Source organism: Callorhinchus milii, unplaced genomic scaffold (assembly GCF_018977255.1).
Source record: "Callorhinchus milii isolate IMCB2004 unplaced genomic scaffold, IMCB_Cmil_1.0 Scaffold13, whole genome shotgun sequence".
In the NCBI taxonomy this organism is placed as follows: Eukaryota; Metazoa; Chordata; class Chondrichthyes; order Chimaeriformes; family Callorhinchidae; genus Callorhinchus; species Callorhinchus milii.
In genome coordinates, this window is record NW_024704754.1 from 1,989,971 (window position 1) to 2,014,999 (window position 25,029).

The 25,029-nt window shown below is 41.4% G+C and overlaps 1 protein-coding gene across 1 annotated transcript in view; it reads left to right on the forward strand.

Moving 5' to 3' along the window:
* The window catches only part of LOC103183751 (BTB/POZ domain-containing protein KCTD16), an 82,787-nt gene extending 57,839 nt beyond the window's left edge, over nucleotides 1-24,948 (forward strand). Inside the window, 1 exon segment of the mRNA XM_042340049.1 lies at nucleotides 24,500-24,948. Coding sequence (XP_042195983.1) covers nucleotides 24,500-24,948 — 449 coding nt within the window.
* The last annotated feature ends 81 nt before the right edge of the window (nucleotides 24,949-25,029 follow it).

The following is a 25,029-nucleotide window of genomic DNA, read 5'->3' on the forward strand; positions in this document are numbered from 1 at the left end:
GAAACAAAATCAAACTGCAAGACGAATGGCAGCGGATATCAGGAACCAACAAAACCAGCTGAGTAAAGTATAGCAAACTCAACGTTTAGAACATAAGAATTAGGAGCAGGAGTCGGCCATTTGGCCCCTCGAGCTGCCCGGCCATTCGATAAGATCATGGCTGATCTTCAGATCTAACTCTAATTACCTGCCCTGTCCCCATATCCCCTAATCCCTCTATTTTTAAAAAATCTATCAGTCTCAGCCTTGACAATGTTCAAGGACTGAGCATCTACAGCCTTCTGGGTAGTGAATTCCATAAATTCACTGCCCTCTGAGTGAAGAAATGTTTCCTCAACTCTGTTCTAAAAGGCTGACCCTTAATTTTCAGACTGTGACCCCTGGTTATGGATTCTCCCACCAGGGAAACAGACCCTCAGTGTCTACTTTATCAGCCCTTTAAGAATCTTATATCTTTCAATAAGATCTCCCCTAATTCTTCTGTACTCTAGAGAATGTAGCCCCAGTTTATTCAGCCTCATAGGTCAGTCCCCTCATTCCAGGCACTAACCGAGTGAATCTACGCTGCACCCCCTCGAGGGCAAGTATGTCCTTTTTTAAATAAGGAAACCAAAACGGCACACAATACTCTCGGTGCGGTCTCACCAAAGCCCTATACAATTGCAGAAAGACTTCCCTACTCTTGTACTCTAAACCTTTTGCAATGAACTCTAACATCTCCTTAAACGTCTGCCATTGCTGGTCTACTGTCAAATCCTTAAGTCTAATTTCCCAGTTTATTTTGGCTAAATCCTCTCTCATACCAGCAAATTGTCTCTACTTAAATTTAAAACCTTTGCTTTGGACTTAACTACTTCTCTCTCTTACTTAATGCTAAATTCCATCATATTATGATCACTTTGCCCTAGAGGAGCCTTAATTTCCAGTTTGCTGATCAGCCCTGTTTCATTACACAAAACAAGGTCTAATATGGCCTGTTCCCTGGTTGGCTCCTCCGCACACTGATCCAGATAATGAACCCTAATACATTTTATAAACTCTTCCTCTATCATACTTTTCCCAATTTGGTTGCCCCAATCTATGTGCAGATTAAAATCACCCACAATTAATGTTTTTCCTTTACCACATGCTCTGCTAATTTCCTGATTTATACCTTGAGAGATACTGTGACTGCTGTTCGGGGGTCTATAAACTACTCCCACTAGAGTTTTCTGCCCTTTGTTATTACGTACCTCTACCCATACTGACTCTACTTCCTGTTTTTCCGATTTAAAATCTTTCCTCTCTACTGTTTTTATCCCATCCTTCATTACCAGGGCCACCCCCCCTCTCGTTCACCACATTGCCTATCTTTTCTATACGCCACATACTATTTAGCTCCCACCCTTGATCTCCCTGTAAGCATGTCTTGGTGATGGCTACCAGATCATACCTGTTTGTTTCTATTTGTGCAATGCTATTTAGGTAATGAGCTTGACTCTCACTGTTCGAAGGATCAGTTGAAACCCTCAAGCATGTTATAAGCTTAACAAATGTAAATCTGACTATTATCTATAGGATAATAAATGACTTGGAGTGTTTGACAAGACAGTAATAGATTCGACTGAATTAAAGAGGAGAATGTGAAGCCGCCCTTGGCTCAAATAATAATAATAATAATAATCCTTGCATTTGGTATAGTGCCTTATCACGTCTTCTAAACGTCTCAAAGCGCTTCACAGGATATTCTTTAAAGTGAATTGACTGTATATTTTGTGGGCGAAATGTGGCAGCCGATTGCAGACAGCAGAGTCCCAACAAAGAGTCGTGGATTGAGTGACCATATTATTATCAATTATTTATTTATTCTATAAAAATGTTTTTTGAAGGGATTATGAACCCCCCCCGAAAAGCGATATATTAGTGTCCCCAGATAAAATTAACCATTCATTTGAGGGATGTCTGTGGAGCATTTGCTGTGCAAATCGGCTTTTGTGTTCACCTGAGAAACACACAGTCACTAAGCTTTACGGTAAATCCTGTGAAGCGCTTTGAGACGTTTCGACGAACTGATAAGGCGCTGTATCAAATGCAGTGATTTTTATTATTTGATATCAAACACAAGGATCATCATTATTATTTTTATCTGAAAAGTGTGTGGATTAGATCTTTGCTCTGCCAGTGCCAGCTCAGAATTGGCTGCCCTCATAATCAGGATCATTAAAGCAAAAAGCCTCAATATACTCCTTTCTCTTTTTTTACAAAAAAAATCCTGCTTCCATTTGTTTGCTGCTGTGCCTCAGATTTTAAACAGCAGGCACTCACACACTAGCTAGCGATTGATGAAAACTTAATATCCATCAACTTAATAAAGAACGTACGCGAGCCTTTCAGCTGTGCAAAATTTGGGAAACTAAATGATTTGAATGATCCACTCAATGCAGATTTATTACCAAGAAGGTTAATCAAATCCTGAGATATCTCTTGAGGGCATTTAATTACAAGGTGAAACAGGTTATTTTAAACAGGTGATTATGTGCAATTTTGAGTAAGCGTTTTTAAAATGATATTGATGCATTACAAAGGTTATAAGGAGTGACAGATGTGATTCCGAGGCTGATTACTTGACTGATAGGCTCCTACAATTGGTTCTGTTTTCATTGAACTAATATCAACTGGGAAGGGACATAAGCCATAGAGATGGAATTCCTTCTAATCCTACTCACTAAAATCACTTGTCTTAAATTCTAAGATCACACAAAAGTGTGGAAGAATTTGTGGAAAATTCTTAAGACTTAGTTTTAATTGGGAAGCCGGTTCTTTCTAAAAAACTGCACAAATCTGGCTTCTAAATTAAGATTGAATTTAAGAATTTTCCACAGTTGCGCGCAACCTAAAATTTCAAGACTAAATGGTCTTATTGGTGGAGCTTTTGCCCATAGGTCTTTAAAATACTTAAGGTCATTGCTTACTTAGATCAGGGAGGGGGCAAGGTCCAACCTTTTGGCTGCCGAGGGCCGGATGCCCAAATTGAGAACGTCAACGAGCTGCATAGGCAATATTTTTGTGTTTCCCTTCCAGAAACGTAACATTTACGAGTTATGGAGGGAACGTGTGCGCCAAATGAAATGGGGGTGGAGGTGGGGGCGGTGGGAGGGGGCGGACAAAATCGTGCCCGGGGGCCGGATGCGGCCCTTGGGCCGCCAGTTGGACCATCCTCACCTAAATGTTAGCAGGATGTTTATTGTAGAATGACAGCGTTCTGGGACGCTACCCTGCGTGAGGGGCGGTGTGCAAATGCAAATTGTTGTTGTTGTAAAACGTGAGGTGTCTCAGTTGGAAGGACTCTTGCCTCTAAGTCAGAAGGATTCCAGACACATGTTGAGACTTTGAACTCACGTTGTCTAGACTGGCGCTCACAGTCATTCTTAGTGTGGTTAAAAAAAAGAGGCTTTTCATAGGATTTAATATGTTATATAAATATTACATAAAATTAGATAAAATAATGATATGTTAATATGTTTAATATCTAAAGTCCTTGACAGTGTTTTGTTGAACAGATCTGTTAAAGGTTATGGACCGCAAAATAAAAATTTTCCTTTCTAGGTTCACAGAAGTCCTCACAATAAGTTTGTATTATAAGTTTGTATTTTTAAGCTTCGCTTAAAAATCTTTGAATATCTGAATTGTTATACATTTGCTTCAGGTGTAGAATTCCACTGAAACCCAAACCAAATCCGATAATTCCATTGTAATACATTTTAATACAAGATTCTTCTTCAAGTACAGAATATTTGCCAGTTATCTATTTGCTAATGCTTGGAATCTCGCTTCCAATGTCACCGAAAGATCAGAGCGCGCCTTAGAATTTAATTACGTTTTTGTGAAGTCGTTTTTTTGTTCAGCATTTGTGTCGGGCTGTTTGCAATGAGATGCTGATTAAATGGTTTCTATGAACTGCGGGCGAGGATTTGCAAACTGGCTATTGTTAGCCCGAGCTGATAGAATTCTGATCCCGGCTTAAATTTGTTAACAAAATAATTAAGTTTGTCAAGATTCTATTTTCTATCGACCCCGAGTTCCTATGATTCCTACAGTGTGGCGCATTCACGCACTGTGCTCAGATACAGTATAAGAATGGAACGCTGCCTTCTATTCAAACCCTACAATAACACATCGGAGGCTATTTTGTGCGGTGGACTCAATGGGAACTCGGCTGAGTACTGTTCTATCCTGTTCTGTTCTGTTCGTTTATCAGTGAGATTGGACATTGCTTCAACATAAAAAAATTATTTTTGAAGTCTTTAAATCATCTCTCTCTGTTTCAACTGTGATGACATTTTAATTTACATACAGTACAAACGCCAAGGATGTTTAAATGGCACGAAGGTGATCCATTGGATCACTTTGCTTGTGTAATATCGGTCAATAGCTAACTGCCTTGTATATTTTGTTCAGTGAAATGCAGGTGCCAATTGCGCGCAGCAGTGTCCCACAAACATTCGTGGATTGAGTGACCAAATTATGATTATTATTATTTTTTTGAAGGAATTATTACCCCCAGAAAGCGACCCATCACCTGACCTGCTTCTTACTTATTGCTGGGTAAACAGAGGCATGTGGAGGAAGGAAACTTGCCTAATGTTTCGCCCTGCCAGGGAATCGAATCCGGGTCCTCTCGCTTGCGAAGCGAGCGCTTTAATCGATAACTCCACAATTAAAACAGAACTTGCGGAAAGAAGTAAAGCTTCAAACTTGAATTGAAACTCAACAAATGGATTATAGGTCGAGTCTGATATAGATAGTGAGCTGGTCAGTGAATGAGGCTTTCGGCTAAAAGGCGTTGGACACAGAAGCGCAGCAAAGCGGAGACAGGAAGAAACACATTAAAGTTAGTTGCAAGCTACTTTGGTTTTCAGCTCAATAGAGCTGCAAAATAATTACCTCCGATTTGTTGGCAAGTACCATTTCCTAGCCCTGAGTAGGCATCATACAGTAAACGTTGGGGACTTGAACCATCTGTGGATTACATCCAAGCATGTCTGTGCAAGACTGATATTGTGAGGCACCTCCAAATCTGGTTTACATAAAATTACATAAAATAAAATAAAATAAACATGGTTGTTTTTGGGACAATGCTGTGTACCATTTAACAACTTGTACAAACTGCACAGTCACTATAAATCCTGTCAAATGCATTGGGACGTCCCCCTGACGCGAAAGGCATTAAATCAAATGTAAGGATTATTATTATTACTATTACTATTATTATTATAAGGATTCGATATGTTACCATTCAGTTTGCGGCTTCACTGCCGCAAATTTAACAGCACCAGAAAACTGTTCGACAACAACAACAAATTACATTTATATAGAGCCTTTCACGGGAGGATGACATCCCAAGGCCCTCACCAACATCAATTTGATGGTAGTATTAAAAAATATTAAATTGGGATGACTCTATTCCTGCGGGATTCAAATAAATATCACACGTGGGCTTGTCAGCAGTGGACATGGGTACCCCAAGAACCAATTACATCACCGGCAGTGACTGTGTTGAACTAAGGTTTGGTGGGAAACTCCCAAATTGGTATTCTGTGTGTACAGCTTCCTTTTTGAGTAAACCCAAGTGTAATAATGAAGGACTGGGTAGGGTTGTGCGTCTGAGTTGAGTCAGGAGTGCAGTGGCAATGCTCTCACGCATGAATTGACTCTGTATTCTGTGGGGTGAAACGCAGCAGGCAAATCGCACGCAGCAGCGTTACTTATTTGCTAAAGAAAACTATAAGGTTATTCCAATATCTTTTATTTTTCACAATATCCCAGAAAGTGAAGTGAATGATCACGGTTTTATCTGGGGCTTGTTGGCCAGGACACTGGGAGAAACTCCCTTCACACTAATGACTGCTCCTTCCCTGATACATATATATATAGAATTACATGACGTTATTTTCTTTCCACAGTTGTTTGCTTGGGGGAATACCTTTCATACGCTGTTGATTAGCTGATTTGTGCTTTCCACCTCAGACAGATGTCATCGAGTTCACTTTAGGATAATTTGAACTATTTCTCCAGGGTTTGTACAGAAGAAGCCTCTCCGTGCTGTGGGAGCTCACGTGTTTCCAGACAGATGGATGGTGCAAACATTTGATTCCCTCTTTAATTCAGTTGGAGATTTACTTCAGGCATTCAGTATCTCTGTCCCCACACTCTGGAACTCTATCCCGCATTCCCTCCGTCTCTCCCCCTCTCTTCAAGTCCCGTGTTAAAGACTTTCTTCTTCGACCACCCTCCCATCTCCACCCCTCTCTGCCCTCCACCCCTCCTGACCCCAACTCCCAGCTCGGGTCCGAAAAACTCTGATTGTCCAGTGCCCTGGGACGTCTTTCTGACGTGAAGGTCGCTGTACAAGTGTAATTTGTTGCTGCTGTTGGTGGTGGTGGTGGTCTTGGTCCTCGGATTTGATTTCACCCCCTTCACAAAACCAACGAGAGGAGGGAAAAGCTGAATTGTGAATGGAGTGAATAATTGCACTCGATCCTTCCACTGAACAAATTGCCGTGGCTGTAAGGCAGCACTATCCACACAAGTGAGCTTGCTGCAGCACTCTAAATGAAGCTTCAGTGTGCTTTAATGTGGGATAAAATAACCCACAGTGAGTGCTCTCCTGTTGATGCATCTTAAGTGGTGAATCAGCAGGGAGTTCTGACTCTTTTGTTATGGCCTTAATCCATACGCATATCCTGCATGGAAATATTTCATATTTGGCATAATTCACCGCAGCACAACAATTAGAAAGCAACTCAGGAACACTCAGCCTTAGCTCGATTGCTTTGGGCATAAATGCATCTGTTTTATGCCTTTTTTCGGGCAACATCTATAACCTCAGAAGCTCCAAGCTCTCTGTTGCCCCACAGCCCCACTCCAACTTTGCAAGGAATCAATAGATTTTTAAGTGATGTGAATTGCGGAGTCCTGTAACTCAGTGGTTAGAGCACTCGCCTCGCAAGCATAAGAAACCGAAGTTGGAACCTGGTTAGTCGATTGGTGGATCGCTTTTCCGGGGGTAATAATTCCTTCAAAAAAAAAAAAAAAAAATTGGTCACTTCAATCCACGACTGTTTGTGGGACGTTGATGTGCGCAATTGCTGCCGCGTTTCGCTCACAAAATATAAGGTCGATTCACTTTACAGTAGATTCTGCGAAGCGCTTTGAGACGACTTGAGGACGTGATAAGACGCTGTATCAAATGCAAGGATTATTATTATTAGTAGTGGTCGATTCACACAATGAGGATTGAAGGAAAAACTGGAATAAGCGACTAAAGAACAGTGTTGTTCATCGACTGAATCACTTTCCCGGGAATGGTGTATTGTTCAGGGACAAACAATAAAGACCAGATAATGTGTCAAAGGTGTAGAGTAGTAAGAGAAAGTTAAAGGACTGACTGAAAGAGTCAATTTATCGACAGCTTTTACCCAGAGTGTCCACATTGTGGGGTCTATCGCGTCCTGATCACACACTGACAACTCTCAAGCCAGTGATCTTTTCATCAACTGTTTATAAAGGGCACAAAAGATTTGCTAGTGCGATCAATCAGCATGCGATAGACTCCAGAATCACACCGTCTTGACAGTCCCTTATTATACAAGACTGAGAGGAACCTTTTCACCGGCACTCATGGTATTGAAGAACTGTCGGCACGAGAGTGAGTTCTTGTTGTGTGAAGTGACGGGATTATTGGACTGACTTTCTTTAAGTAATTTTGTTATAATAGTTTATTGACCAGTGGTAGATGGTGGACATACATACATCCAATGTCTGAACAATATCCAAGGTCCATAAACTTTTCATGTGGTCAGAGATGTGATTTCTGAGTTTTAATTGGTAAAGCTATCGGGAGTTTATTCGTTCTTTAACTACACCCAAATAACTGGTTATTTTGAGTTGACGGTTATTTCCTAGAAGAAATTTGTGCTGATTTTTTTTCTAGAAAAATTGGACTCAAAAGTCATTCATCCTAGAGAAAGGCTTATTTTTCTGCTCTCTTGCATTTGCCAGTCAAAGTGGCTTGGTGTTGAGATGTCCTAACCTGCAGCTGTCTCAAGTGCACTCACCTAGGACCTCAGTTACACAATATATCCAGTATTTGTGCTTCAATTTCCAATTGAGACCAAAAAAATTACCCCTATCGAGGATTTGAATGATTGTTCCATTATACCTGTGCATTCTTCCATAGTCTTTAGTTGGTTTTGTGAATTGAAAGCCCTCGTTTCATTTTAAAATAATCGTGGCTTTTATTTCTGTTTCTGCGGTTGGCTTTAAGGAATCTTTCTTCCAAGTAGCATTGACATAATTTGGGGAATCTGTTCCTATAGCAACTGTGCTTCCTGAGCTGTTCGCCAGTCAGCAACGATTTGGACTTGAATAATAAAATCCCTACAGTTATAAAAGGCAACCGAGTTGCAGGAACAGGTTCGGTGGGCTGATTGGCCTCCTCCTTGATTCCCTCCCCTTCAAATTCTGCAGCTCATGTCTTCTCTTGCACCACGCTCCATGACCCCATCACCCACACACTTACCTGGCTCCACTGGCTCCTCATCCCCCAGAGGATAGACTTCAAAATCCTCCTCCTCACCTTCAAGGCCCTCCATGGCCTTGCCCCTCCCTACCCCTGTGACCTGCTGACCCCATATCAACCTGACCGCCCCCTCCATTCAGCGGGATCTGGCCTGCTCCACTTTCCCTGCCCGCCCTGCCCCACCATTGGCGGTCGGTCCTTCAGCATTTCTGCCTCCACCCTATGGAACTCCATCCCACATTCCCTTCACCTCGCTCCCTCCTTCGACTCCTACTTCTTTGACCAACTATTGGTCATCTTACCCACCTTTGCACCCCGCACCCCCCACCACCCCCTACAAAAATGCCCAGCCAACTGTACAAAGCGCATTGAGATGTCCTCCTGATGTGAAATAGTAAAAATCCAAAGGTCGTACAAATCCAAAGGATATTGTATTGTATTTCACTACTTAGTCCTGTGGATTCTCACTGTTAGTATTTGCTTGGTAAACTCAAGACCCTCCTCTTCATCCGTGCCTTCGGTCACCCTCCTTTCCCCTGCCCTCCACCCTCTCCGATCCCGACCCCCAGCTCCGATCCGAAACACTGATTCTCCAGCACTTTGGGATGTCCTCCCGACACGAAAGGCACTATACAAATTTATTGTTGTTGTTGTTATTGTAACACAACAGGTTGTGTTGTAGAAATTACACCAATTTCCACGTCACATTTGTGTCCCCAAACCTTTAGACTAGATTCAAAGCCTGGTTCTTGATAGGAGTAAAAGGATCCTGAACAACTGCACCGTCTAGGCCTGATTTCATGCCTGATGCTCCTTTCCTGAGAGTAAAATCGCTATCTCTATCCGTCAACTGTTAACGTTAATATCCTGGAAGGAATAAATGGCCTGAATTATTCTGCTCATTCCAGCTCTGTGAAATGGCCATCTGTCTTCCTCCCACTGCAAAGCTAAAAATGACAGCAGACATCATGTCATTAGAACTGAACTGTAGCCATGGTTCTTGGAGGAACACTTAGTGTTCTCAATCACAGGAATCTTGGAAGCCTTGTGTAACAATAGACAACATATGGATCTCTGCTAGTGTGCAGGTTCTTCCCTAAATGTGATCTTAATATTTATAAATTCTACCCACTAGGAGCCCTGAGTATCTACAAATAAAAGAGGAACACATGAAAAGCCAATCAGCCCATCGAGCCCGTAGCACCAGTTTATTAGATTTTGAGCACAGCAATGTCCCACAAACAGCCGTTGATTGAGTGACCAATTTTCTTTTTGGGGGGAGGTGAGGGTGGCGGTGGGGCTGATAGTGGGGTGGGGGGGTTGTTACCCACGGAAAGCAATCTGTCAATCAGCTGGGTTCCTGTATTGCTACTTACAGCTGGGTAAACAGAGGCGTGTGTGTGGAGTAAGAGAACTTGCCTAAGGTTTCGTCCTGACCCACCTGGGAATCGAACCTGGGTCCTCTTGCTTGCTAGAGGAGCGCATTAACCACTGAGCTACAGGACTCCACAAAATGGATAAGAGAAGTTGCAATTGCAATGCTTGGAAGCTGATTATTGCATTTTCAGAACACGAGGAAATTATTCAGTGGAAAATAAACTGAATTGATGCATATTCATTGCAGTTTCTTTTTTTTTCTTCTAATTTTCTCCTCCTGCAGGTTTCTCAGCGCTGTACGTGCGCCAGTGTGCGTGTGTATTTATATATGTGTATGTGTGTTATGTATTATTAATATGTGTGTGTTTGTGTGCGCATTAGTATGTGTGTATGTGTGTGTGTATATGTGTGTGTATGTGTGCCTCAGTGTGTGTGTATGTGTGTGTATGTGTACGTATATGTCATAGAATCAGAATTATACAGCACAGAAGGAGGCCATTCGGCCCATCGTGTCTGTGCCGGCTTTTTAAAAAAGAGCTACTAAATCAATCCCACTCCCCCGCTCCCTCCCCATAGCCCTGCAAACTTGTCCTCCCCAAATATCTATCTAGCGTGTAAGTATACATGTGTGTATATGTGTGTGGGGGTGGTGGTGGTGGAGGGATTGAAGCAGTCCGGTGAAGAGGACCTTTTTTGGGATCAATGTTTGTGTCTGCCAGTGTAAGTTATGATTCAAATGGGATTAGGATGTCAAACCTTCCCTTCGTCTATGAAGAAAGAATGCCTCATTGGAGTTACACAGACATCTGAGAAGCAACATAAGTTATCCTAACAAAGCAAGTAACTTTCAGTGAAAGTCAGCCCTGGTTCTCGAACTCAGGGCACTCCAGTTTGATCAAGTGTTCTTTGATCCATTTGTCTCCCGATATCAAAAGGGCCTCAGAGTCAATGGCAATGCACACATGGAAGCTCATTAACAAAGAGTTCGACTTAACAAAGGGTTTAGAGGGTTATTATTGAACAGTGTACAATGTTTCTCCTTAAATCAGCTGAGGATTTTGTTTCACGAGCCCTGTTTGCGGTCGTGTGCCTTTAAGATCACAGAAATCAACGATGTATCCCTTCAGAGAAATCTCTGGCAGTATTCCTGGCTGCACAGATGGAGAAAATGGAGATGCAAAAAGACAGAAGTGTCAGTCAATTTGATGCCAGCATCTACCAGGCATTAAACCCAACCAAATCAAACTACTGCAGTAAAGATTGGATGCATAGATATTAGACACTTTCTCCAGTATTACAAAAGAACTTCATTTGGTATTTCAGATCATAAAAGGGAGACATGAAATCCGAGTTAGAGCCCATCACCTTCCCATTCAACAACAACAGCAATAATAATTATAATTCTTTCCTCCGGCATCTTGGGATGTTCTCCCGATGTGAAAGGCACTATACAAATGTAATTTTGTATTGTATTTTGATATTGTGCCTCATCACATCGTCGAGACGTCTCAAAGTGCTTCACAGGATACACAGGATATACTGTAAAGTATACTGCAATCATTGAATGGTGGAGAATTATTCTCAATCTTTCACTCCATCATTTAGTCACTTGACCGGTCACGCTTTTCCTTAAGTCTTCAAGCACCAAATAGACACAGTCTCTTCCTGAAGAGAACACCATGGTGGAAGGATGGATGGATGGATGGTTGAATGGATATTGAAACTACATTCAGCACAGTGCTTTATAGACGCTTGAGGCAATGTACACATCTTTCTAATTAATTCCAAATGTCCTTCAACTAAATTGCTTGTGTGTCTGCCATAGAAACGAGGCAGATTCCCTGCTGCTTGTTGTGATAGCAAAGTCTGTTCTTCTACCAAGACAGTGGCTTCAGGATGTGTTGACTATGGTGGAATCTGAGGCCACTTGAAGCCAAGCAAATTTCAAAGGGAATATCTCAGTGTTTACTGCAATCCAGGATCATTAACTGCTATTTTACTGCTGTATAAAATGGTTCACATACACAAAATGTTGAAAGTATTAGTACTTAATAGCAACTCAATGCAATGGAATTGATTGCTGCAGGTCATTCAGTGCAAAATCATTTAATTTAGTGATTTAACGCAAGTTCTCACTAACGGCTTGGTTATTTGTAAGTATTTGGTTACTTGTTTTGTCATGGGTCATTTTGCTCAACATTATTCTGTTGTTGTTGTTCACTGGTCAGCATTAAAGTAGAGGGAGCAACACTGAAAATTGTGCTGCGGCTGATCAAGTGGACGCCCAGACAACATATCGATATTAATCCTTGCATTTGATACAGTGCCTTATCTCGTCTTCGAGACGTCTCAAAGCGCTTCTCAGAATACACCGTAAAAGTGGATGGATGTATATTTTGTGGGCGAAACTCAGCAGCCAATTGCGCACAGCGACGTTCCCACAAACAGTGGTGGGTTGAGTGACCAAATTATTATCATAATTATTATTTTTGAGGGTTTATTACCCTCGGAAAGGCGAGGCGAGTGCTCTAACCACTACTCTACAGGACTCCACGATCCTTGCTGGATTACTGGATAGGAATCAAGAGAGTGAGCTCTGGCTGATTTTTCCATTCAGAACCCAGGACACTGAATCCGACTGTAAGCTCCTACTGCTGCCCCAGTTAAAATCGGTGACAGCATAGACATGAGAAGTACTGTGTCTGAATTACTCTGGGCAGTTGCCTTATTAACTGAATCAGCGGAGCAGCTGTGAGCAAGACCTGATTTCCAGTGTACTTAATCCATACATCCCTGACTTGCGAGTAATATAGTTATTGCTACTTCTGGGACCAATTGTTTCAAACGCATGCCTTTTGCCTGAGAACACCGCACTGACAATGAAAACTTTTCTTTGTAAGAACCTGGTTTTAGTAGGTAAAGCAAAGATGAAAAGATCAGCGAGCTTGACCACGAGTCAGAGCAAGGCAAAGAGCCTCGATACTGAAATAGCAGATCAATATCCCCATAATATTGGGGGGGGGGGTAGCGTGGGGGTCAGTTCACTCATCAAGGGTTAAATATTCGATTGAATTCAAACTGAGCCACGTCATTATTATTAATCATCATAATATTTGCATCCAATATCACACCCTTCCACAAATTCCTTTCAGAGTGCTTCACACAAAAATCACTGTTGTGATGTCGGCAAACAAGGCGGTTAATCGATACCAGCAACGCCTCACACCCAGAAAAAAGTTGCACAACCTTCCGATTCAGAGATGAGAGTGCCGCTAACTAATGCCTCAAGGCAGCGGAAGACATCAAGATAACTCTGTGTAAATGAGTCTCTTTGAGACTCCTGCATATGATATATGGAGCCATTCTGCGCCGCAACTATTCCAAGCTTTCCTCAATGGAATATTACAGTCAAAACCAGTTTAGGAGCTGCCCTGCTTTGACAATGCCAGAATTTATCATGCACTGTACAAACCTTATAGCTAGTCCAGGCCCAAATGCCTGGACGCCGTGAATTCATAGGAATTATGTTGAAGTTACTTTCCCTTCCCAGCTGCCTTCAAAGAGGTTAGGCGTAGACAGATTTGGAGTGGGGGTGGGTGGGGTCCGGCTGAACCCCCTCTAGCACTAGCCACCAGCTGCTTATGCCTGAGGTCCTGGTGCCTGGTATAATATGACTATTTCTAATCATCTCCTGCCTTTGCTCAAACGTCTGGAGCCTGAGCTACCTCAGACACATAAGAACATAAGAAAAACTAGACGAAAAAACAGACCAAGGTCCATCTAGTTGGCCTTCCACCTTCCTGGCGGTCGCTTGCACCTATGTCCCGCACTAACTATGTGACTATATCCCATCATGTTGTTTCCTAAAAAAAAACTAATCTGTGTTTGAAGGAATCATGTTAAGGGTAAGAGATGGCTGTGTCACGTTTTCACCAGGGTTCACTTGGCTTTGAGGGGTTTCTGACAACGTTACCATCACAGCCCCCCAACTGTTGCATCTACCTTTGAAACAGTGACGAGGAATGATTTGAATCAGTTCACACAACGGATTGAGAGTAATGGGAGTGAGCAACAAAGTCGCGCACAAAACGCAGATGCAATGAGTCAATTTGATTTCCATTTCTCTGCGTCGTATATCAAAGTTTATATTCCACTTCCAACCGAACTTGGCAGAAGATATACCTTGGGTGCCAGAGGGAGCCTTGAATGATGTGTTGGTCCTTCCAGGAAAATAATAATAAGAGAACTATGTAGAACCGTTTTGTCCTTTCGCAGCGAGTTGGAAAGAGACATCGCCATTCTTCACCTTTATTCTTTTCAATCCGTCTAGAGACGTGGTAGAGCTGGCAGGAAAACGGATATACATCAACTCCATTGACAAAGTGTAGACTGTTAAAAAAGTAAAATGTTGAGAGTTACTCATTGTTGTCAGGTTTTGAAACCACTCTTTGTTGTCTGTTTTTGTGTATGATGTGTCTGACACATGCGGAAACCCATCGCCATACTTAACAGTATGCAAACCAGACTGAGAGTTCCACGCATCCCATCTGACATGGAAATTCCAGAGATATTTGTTGGAATGGATTGCGCACTCTCTCCCTGGAGAGATGTATCCTGCTTACTTAATTCTGGAGAGTATTAGGCCAGGTTAGCAAGTGTGTGTGTTGAGGTACAGCTGGAATCTAACCAACTAAATCCACATAGCTTGCCATTGATAGCAATTGATGCATAGAATAAATCCTTTCATTTGATTCAGTGCCTCATCATGTCTTCGAGATGTCTCAAAGCTCTTCGCGGAATACACTGTAACGTGTCGTGACTGTATAATTCATGGCGAAACGCGGCAGCCAAATGATGACGTTTTTACTCTCCTCGTGTTGCTTCGCACAATTTACCAAAGTACAATGATCACTGGTAAGACATTTCATTTTTAAAAACTCTCTAAATGTAGAGGCCTCGTAATTGAACCACAATAAATCTGATTGATTCCTAAATCAGTGAATATTGGGACTGATTCTTCAAACGTCCGGTAATACCAGATGCACTGTCAAGTGATCCCATCCTTCAACATCTAGTTTATAAATCCAATGAAGCAATGTCTTGGCATTGTTTTAGCTTCAACTGGCATTAAAATCCTCCACATCCATCAAATGTTGAATGATAATGGATAGCTCCAGATTCAGGGGACATTTCTAAAAGGCTAGAACTCTACTTTGACATTACCTGAATCCCAAGATTGGATTACTGCCGTGTTGCTCATTTTAAACTGTACGTTATTCTCACGAGAGATCAATAAAAAAGTAATTAAAGGAAAAGTAAGCACAAGCAGATCCGTCTTAATTCAAAGTTCCTCCTGTATCGAGGTACAAACAGTCTTCGATAACAAAGCATTATTGTAGGACCTCAAACTAACCTTAAGGTTTATAGTTTATAGTCTGTAGTGTTTGAATGTAGAGAGTATCATCCCCTTTTCAATATTAACTGGCCAGAGTGGTACATCACATTGCTGGTTAGTAATAATAGTCTATATATGTTTCGCCCACAAAATATACAGTCAATTCACTTTACAGTATATTCCGTGAAGCACTTTGAAACGTCTCGAAGACGTGATAAGACGCTGTATCAAATGCAAGGATTATTATTATTATTATTATTATTATTATTATTATTATTATTATAATCCTTGCATTTGATATAGTGCTTTATCACATCATTGAGACAGCTCAAAGCGCTTCACAGAACATATTGTAAAGTGGATTGACTGGGTATTTAGTAAGAGCTGTTGCTGTTAACCTCGATGAATTAAAGAATGAATGGATTGCAGTGATATTCATAATTTTAATCACATCATACCAACATTCCAGCAAGTCTATTTTCTCCTTTTGGAGCAGAAGAAAGCAATCTAGCGTTAAATGATTTTGCTCTGTACCACACACAGAGTGAGGGAGTTCTCCTGTGAGACAAACTTCCCATGAAATTAACTTGCTATTGTTCTGTTGTGCCGTCTATTTTCCACTTCTGTTCTGATGCAGTGACTCACGCTGGATGATGCAGTTTGATGGAGCTAACATCACTTTGTTACGTCAATCCCTTTCAATGTGTCAGCCTTGCGGTTCGGGATCAAGCATGGAAACTGCGGGCTGATATCTTCTCCTTCCTGGACCCGGACCACTGACGATAATCCGATAGCTATTTGGTGTACAGCCTTCCCAGGAGATGTTATTCCATCTCAGACAAGAGCAGGTGCCCAGAAACGGAAGTAGTTTGTTTGGCTAACTGAGTTCATACATCGGATTGAAACTGGGACCTCTGCCTTGAATCTGATTTAGTCACACGTTGGGCAATGTCCTTAACAAGTGGAATCCTGTGGATTAGAGCACTCGCCTCGCAAGCGAGAGGACCTGGGTTCAATTCCCGGGTAAGGCGAAACATTGTTTACCTGTTTCCCAAATAGTAAATCACTACCTGCTTGTTAGTCGATTGGCGATCGATTATCCAGGGGCGATAATCCTTCAAAAAAAAATGCGGTCACTCAATCCACGACTGTTTGTGGGACGCTGCTGTGCTGCCGCTTTTCACCCTCAATTCACTTTACAGTATATTCTGTGAAGCGCTTTGAGACGTCTCGAAGCTATATTATTATTAGAGGTTGAAAAACATGTACACATTATTAAAGAGTGCAAAACTTACCAGCACACAGAGTATTAACCTGTCGTGTCAAAAGCATTATCTGACTGAAATTAATTTGTTCCGTGACATTAAGAGTCTGAACATTAAACACCGAATTTCTATCCTGGATTTTAACATTGTACCATTGGTTTTGACTGGAGGCTAAACCATTATCTTGAGCATCACTGGATTCAAGTTAACCTCAGAATTCATGCTTATTAGATATATTACCATCATTTTTGATGCCGTGGCCAAGGAAAATCATTTTGTATTGATCGTTCAAAGACTCTGACTTAATTAATCTCTATTTCCAGTATCTGACTAATCCAAATAGTGATTTAGCAGAATTCTAGAGCATCAGCACAATCACAATACTACCAGGGTGATCAAATGGTTGCGATTACCATTACAATGTCTAATAAGTCTTATAATAAGAAATGATGATATTTTGTTTTTATTTAGATAAAATAACTGGTATCAAGACTTTTTGGTCACCCTGTACAATGCAACACTGTGGTTTCACCTCCCAACTACAACCAAATTAGTACTGTCGATTAAATCCTTTGAAGCGATATATATCTCATCACAAACATGTTTGAAGAGATACAGAGAGAGATAATTAAATTTGGTTTGGAATATGCGGAGAGGAGTTCCACCAAATGTAGATTTCCTTTATTTTATGCAGCATTTCATTGCTGAAACGTCAAACAAACATTGTTGTATTCAGTCTTAAGCTTGAACTTGGTTTTCTGTAGTTCTCAAAAGAAACCTACACACACAAAAAAAGGCCTCGAAATTAAGACTGGTTGGAAGACAGTTGGTAAAGATATATACACAGAAGTCATTGGGAACACACATTAGGTCAGGCAGCATCTATGGAACGGAAGGTCAACAACCTGAAACTCTTACGCACTTTCCTCTCTCCATAGATGCTGCCTGACCTGCTGAGTGTTCCCAGCGACTTCTATTTTTATTTCAGATTTCCAGCATCTGCAGAATTTTGCCTTTTGGCTAAAGATATATATGCTGTGAGATGTAAGGTTCAGTTCTTGCTGCAGAACTTTACTGAATTTCCTTTGGGGGAAAGTAGAGGCTTTGAGGAACTTTTCTTTGGAGATTAAATGAGTTGGGTAGACTTAGTGATAGAGAGAGCCTGGATTCCATATGTTTTGTGGAAGGAACAAGTTTTTTTTACCTTGAATAGGTTTTATTTCTCATTTCATGCTTTCTTATGTTCTTTACTGAATCATATAAAAAAGATGAACTAATGAGTTCCTTCCTTGGGTGATCCACTCAAGATTAAATCGTGAACGAAAGTATCTGTGCAATTGTGTTGCTTCAAGCCTATACCCTAGTAAAAGAATTAAAGACAGTGAGACTTGTTGAAAAACAAATTCACAGCCAGCAAACCTCTGGACGATCTGGAGAAAGATTCTATAGAAACTGGTTTACCAGTGTGAACGGAAATAACAGGTCAGAAATTATTGACACGGTTGAAAGCTTCTGCCTTACACAGATTAAGTAAGGAGTAAAGCTCCTCAATTGACGTTTTGACCATAAGGAAAGAATTAGCATTTTTTATAGTGCTTCATCACATCAATATTTCTTGAAGGAGTTCTCATTTATTACTGTCGAGTGCAGTTACTATTTTTTGTTGGCAAACGTGGTAGACATGTGCATCAGTCAATTCACTTTACGGTGTATTCTGTGAAGAGCTTTGAGATGTCCGGAAGACACGACAAGACGCTATCTCAAAACAAGGATCATTATTATTAGCAAAAAATCCCACGCTCTTCCTGTTTTCCTGTATTGTTTGTGTTCTCCTATTTTCCTGTATTGTCAGCGGCTTGGGACGTCCTCCCGACGTGAAGAGGCGCTATACAAATGTGATTTGTTGTTGTGCGTGTGTGCGACGTCTCTGCAGGATATGTACTTCCAGACAAACCGGGTGTTGTTTTTTTTGGGGGGGTGGGTGGGGGGGGGGGGCACGAAAACAGCGAATGCAGTTTTGTAATGTCAAAAAAAGAAAATCTGGTTCTTGCGATTTCCCCAAATCTGGGAAAGGTTTATGTTGAACATAAATGCTTATCAGAACATAATCCGGCTCAACCTGAACTGGAGTGACAGGTGTTGCAACAGATAACAGCTCAAGCTGCCTAAAAGATTTTTTGAAGCAATAAGAAACCACAGATTTTGGATGGGGAAGCAACTTAGCTCAGCCCCATGTAGCACTTCCCCAAATACCATCACTATTGGTGTAATGTTTGATAGCAATCGCTGACTGATGCAGGCGGAATGAGACGCGGAAAGCCAGCAGCTCCGTAGAATATCGTGAAGTGTATTTATTTTCAGATGTGTTCCGTAAATACTCTGCGAGAAAAGCTTTGTTCTGTGGGCTCCATACGACTGTGCGATTCGACATTCTAATGATTATAAACCTTCTTCCTGAAACTCATTTTCCTTAGTGCTGTGTGTTAGATAAACACATTCATGGTGTGTAATCTTCAAAGGAGATTGCCTTCGAAACTTTGAAGGGAATACAGCCTGGATGCTCTTCACGGCAAATGAAAATTATAACATGTCAATTTTGTTTTTGAGTTAGCTCAGCGAGTATTCTGAACGTTCAACATTCCATTGCGCTTCTCTTATATTAATTATTGTAATTATCCAACAACCAATGTAATTATCCAATTATTGGTGCAATTACTCGGTTTTCCTGTACTTATTCTCATTATTATTATATTTTCTATTGCGAAAATATTATAATTTGGCCACTCAACCCACCACTGTTTGTGGGAACGCTGCTGTGCGCAATTGGCTGCCACGTTTCGCCCACAAACTATACAGTCAGTTCACTTCACAGTATATTCTGTGAAGCGCTTTGAGACGTCTCGAAGACGTGACAAGGTGCTATCAAATGCAAGGATTATTATTATTTAATGCAACTATGAAAGGACACATTGAAATCCGGACGGGACATGAAAAGGAATGTGTTGAGGGAAAGGGTGGGGGTGGAAAGGGAAGAGCTTTCAGTAGAATTTACTCCTTTCCCAGGAGCAAACATTTTGTAAAGATATTACAGTTTTGGAAGCATTTTGCCTCGTAGCTATTATTGTACATCTCCCAGTCTGTTCAAATTCACCATTTCAGCTCCGTGCTCTCATCAGTGAGCTGCTCAGTTGACATCTTTTACAGGAACGTCAGCCAAGTTGATCTACAAGGAATCTGACAGATCAACTTCTAGGCCAGCACAACTGAACACCGAGGGTACTTTAATTACTCAGAGGGTTACCAGGTGGATTATTGTTGCGTGAACCCATTTGATCTCAACCTTCTAGAATACCGACCCCACCGTCCTGCCATTACAGCATTTCGCTGTTTCTTATCGGGTGTGTTGGCCTCGCTCACCCTTCTACTAACTTGTTTCAACTGCAGGATGAGTTTTGTTGAAGCCTCGGAGGAACGAAAGACTAAAGTTCAGAGGAGAAATGGACATAGTGGTGTTGCTAATGGAGAAAGCCGGGAGGGATGAGACAAAGGTTGTGAAGCTGGAGGTGAAAGCCCGAAATACGAGCAAATAATAGTAATCCTTTGCATTTGGATCGACACAAAAATAGAGGTCAAATTATATAATCGTGAGAACTGCCAAATTGGTGGGATTTGGGGATAAAACCTGTTATTTATTCTTTCTTTTCACATTCTTTCTCTATCCACAACTGTTTGTGGGGACGCTGCTGTGCACAATTGGCTACCGCGTTTCGCCCATAAAATATACAGCCAATTAACTTTACAGTATATTCTGCAAAGCGCTTTGGGACGTCTCGAAGACGTGTAAAGGCGTGATATCGATTGCAAGGGTTATTATTATGCAGTGAAACAAACCTTGATATCACTTTACTGTGATCTAATCAGACGTGTTTTGCTACTTCCCCACACCACTGATAAAAACATATGTTAGTAACAGAATAAAAGCCATTGCCTCAGGACATGTATAAATTGTGAAGGAGAGCGTCGGTGGACAAAATATATGAGTGACCTTTAGCAAAGAACAAAAAGGAAGAAGGTACATTGAGTCTGGACTGGCTCCATTAGGTTTCAAGTGATGTGCCTAGATTCTCTCCCATAATTGATTGTCTCCGAGTACTTTGTGCAGAGGTCACTATGTCTAGGGGGCGATGAATCCAGATACTCTTCTTAAAGTAGCTTAGTGGTTGGAGCACTCGTCTCGCAAGCGAAAGGACCTGTGTTTGATTCCCGGGCAAGGCAAAATGTTAGGCAAGTTTCCTCACTCCACACACATGCCTCTGTTTACCCAGCAGGTTGTAAGTCGATTGGCGGATCATTTTTCCGGGGGTATTAATCCCTTCAAAAATAAATAAATTACACATCTGTCAACATGAAGCAATCACATAGATAACGAAGAGCAGAATATCCTTTGATCTCCATGTGTATATGCTCCGTGTGTACTTAAGGAGTACATCTGTTTGCATCAGAGAGTACTTTGTTTCACTGTAACCATACTGTGAAGATTGCTAATACTTTCATCACTGAAGTTCAAACCGTGATGAAAGCATCTCGTGGTGGTGAAGGTCTCTTTAGGTTACCCTTATTGACTGATACACAACTAAGATTTTCCGCTGTATCTGTAGTTTTTTAAATTCGCTGCAGATAGGCTTGAAGATGTGCTTTGTCTGAACACGATTAAAGGACCAGTGAATCAATTCTATCCACTGGGGAATGACAAGAGCTGTATATCAACTGCAGGGGAAATCGGGAAATACGAGGCTTTGACAAACCTGTGTTGGATTAAGAAGTGAAAGGGGTGTAATTAATGGCTTCATTGTGACTCTATCTCATACAGTCAGCGGTGATCGCCCACAGTGAGCAGAGCCATTAGACTCCGGTTCATCCATCTCAGATTGACTGAAAAATAGTGACTTAGATTCTTTCAACAGTTTGCATCCGACCTGCCTGTGCTGTGGAATGGAGAACCGTGAGCAGCAGCAGAAACTAAATGCACAATAAACAAATGCCCGAGGTCTGAAGGCAGGGCTGTAGTGGGGGGCTGTTGATTTGTGTGGGGTGCTACTAACTCACAGGGGTTGGCTATAGCAGCACTCTGCCCTCATTACGTCAGATTTCAATCCCTCTGAACTCCAGTTCCTAATAGACACACACCTACCTTCTCACTCATTGGACACGTGCTGATTAGATTACGTTGCAGTCATTTCATGAAAATGGGATTTGCCACAGTCATATGTGGTGGCATGAAATTCTCAGCTGGGTTTGGAGACCCTTAAGCACGGTGATGGGTTTCGGCTCGTGTCAGACACCTGGCCGAGCAAAAAAAAAGAGAAAAAAATATATTTATTTTTATAAATGAGACTTTTTCAGCTTGTTAACATGCATTTTCCTTATTTTATTCAAATTTTATTGAAATATTGAATTATGATATTCTATTTGAATATCAAAGGGAGCTTCTTACTGTACGCAGGTCACGTATGAAGCATTAATTGGAATTGTATCTCACGTCTGTTGAAGTTTTTCTTTGGTTCTGTCACCTTTCGTAAAGGACCAGCAACAGTGTCTATAAACAGAGCCCTTATATTTTAACATTTTCTCCTTTGACGCAGTGAAGAGATTAGAGAAATTAATATAATTGGAGCTCATGTGCCATTTCCATATGCAATACATCAATACGTTCAATGCTAATTTACTATTCAAATTCCCAAGTCCTATAACAACAAAAGATAGATGCTTTGTCTCCAGACAAATATACTTGTTTCATGCAAGAACCTTGATCTATTCACACCACCCTTAATTTATTCTTTATCAAACAAACACTTTTAAAAGTAATCCATATTCATAGTTTGATGATATTTGAGCAGCATCCAGCTGTGCTGTTCTCCAAAACTAAAATTGATTTTATTCAATTCTAAAATAATAATAAAGGAGCAGGTTTTTTTTTTTGCTGTGTACCGAAGGTACTCATTATAGAGTGAGTGTTGGCAGTGTTAAGAAATGGAAATGTTTTCATCTCTGTGAATAGTGACAGCATCAGATGTTTCTAGGTCAGGTACAATGAAGAAATTCCCATACTCTCTCTCTGACAGAATTCAACATCAATATTTGCCGAATTGCACAGTGCTAGCTGTTCGTAGGATCTGTGGCAGTGATAAATGACTGGTGATGAATTTATGCAGTCATTTAAGGAGTGAATATGACCACTATATGTACGCCCTTAAATTATTTTAAGTTAACATCCTTCTATCCTCAAAATGCAACGATTAATATTTTTGTCAGTTGACCCAAGATAAATGTTTAGCTGATGAGGACGCTTGTGAATAGAATGGAAAAGAATTGTGAATTGAGTTGAACGATTCTGAGTTTATTCATGAAAATCCTGAGTGTTCTGCTGAATATTGAGAAGGTGAGATGTGACAAGTGATATTGTTGTATTGCAACCTGCAGAATCACAAATGAATGGCAATTTTACAATACAGTCAGTCAATGGGAGAAAAAAACTGTGTCAGCGTGGTAGGATATTTGATATGGAGATCAACGGCAATCCAAAGTTTGATAAATCAGACTTATAACTGAAATGAATAAAATGGAAACTGGAGCGAGGGATTTCTGGGAGGTTTTGTAATAAATATTAACTCTATGTGGGCAACATGTCTCGTTCACTTTAGGTTTCACTTTGGTTATTAATAATATTTTGGCAGAAACAGGTGTTCGCATAATTGGAAATGTAGTCTCTACCCTTTTTATTTGTACCGTAAGTGACTGTGACATGGAGTCCAGTAAAACTCGCATAAAGTCTGATCTATACAAAATTGTTTAATCAAAATACACAGTCAATTCACTTTGCAGTATATTCTGCGAAGCGATTTGAGACGTCTCGAAGACGTGATAAGGTCCTGTATCAAATTATTATTATTATTAATGGCCCAAATCCCGTTCAAGAGTTTCTATTCTATTCAAGTTTGCATAAGTCATATTAAATGTATGGTCCCAACTGATACCACTTGTTATGTTAATTGAACTGTAGGTATTCCAGGAGTTCATTCAACAATTGTCAAACCTTCTGTGAGTGAGAGAGTGAAGGTGGTTTGTGTAACACATTCACCACTGGAAATGGAAGCTCAGTCCTCAGATCAAAAACTGCAGTTAGGATAAAATTCATGCTGGTTATTTGGCGGGAGCGGGGCAGGAGATCTTTGATAATGTACGTTCTTTAGATTCTCAGGTTTTTAAATGAATCTATTGTCTACCCTCGGCCACCCATTACTGTACTGTCCGATTGGCTCAGTTAGTTGTATCTGTTGAACTGGTTCAGGCTCCATGTCTGGATTTTAGCTTTGTTAACTCTCCAGTGCAATACTAAAGTAAAGCTGCATTGTCAGTGGTTCGTGGCTTCAGATGTTAAACCAGACAAAGTCCGATCTGCTTACTTCGGTCTTACACTCTTGCTTTCCTTTCCCATCTCACACCCTGCATTGACTACCACTCTTGTCTCCGTGATGTACTTTGAGACCTTTCCGCTAAGTGAAAGGCACCCTATCTGTGGAGCCCTTGAGCTCCTTGCCCGAATCGGTCCGTTTCAGAGAGGACAAATGGGGAAGACATTTTAAAAAATCTTATGCATTGATTCAAACGAGTCATGGAAACTTTTCCCCCATAAAAAAGAAGTTTGCTCAACTTGGGGCCAAGTCCCTGAAGGGAGCCTCGGGCTGTTTACCATCTGTCAGAGCGACACGTTGAATAAGAATAATAAGCCTTGTGTTTGACATTGCGCCTTATCGTGTCTTTGAGACGTCTCAAAGCGCTTCGCACAAGATACTCTCTGTCCTCCTGGCTTTGTGTTAAAGACGATTCTCTTTTCTTCCTCAGGAAGTTCCTCCCGGTGGCCTTCGCCCCAGTGTGACTGCGGCTGCAGAAGCAACAAGGGTGAGAAAGATGGCGAGAGCGTGACTTCCTGCAACGAACTGTCCACTTCCAGCTGCGACAGCCAGTCGGAGGCGAGCTCCCCCCAGGAGACGGTCATTTGCGGCCCGGTGACCCGCCAGCCCAACTTCCAGACCCTCGATCGCGCCAACAAGAAGGGGCCGGTGCAGCATCTTCAGCAGAGCGAGTTCCGCAGGAAAAGCGACCTGTTAAGGACACTGACCAGCGGGTCTCGCGAGTCCAACACTTGCAAGAAGAAAGGCAAAGAAAAGATGACCATCGAGGAAGAGCTAGAGAAATGCATCCAGGATTTTCTAAAGATTAAAATACCTGACAGATTCCCCGAACGCAAATACCCCTGGCAGATGGATCTTCTGCGGAAATACCATCTATAGAGAACAAACTAGGTCCCTGCATGGACTCACCCCATGCTCGGGCCATTTCCCTCTTCTCTCTTTCTGGGCTCACCCTCCCTC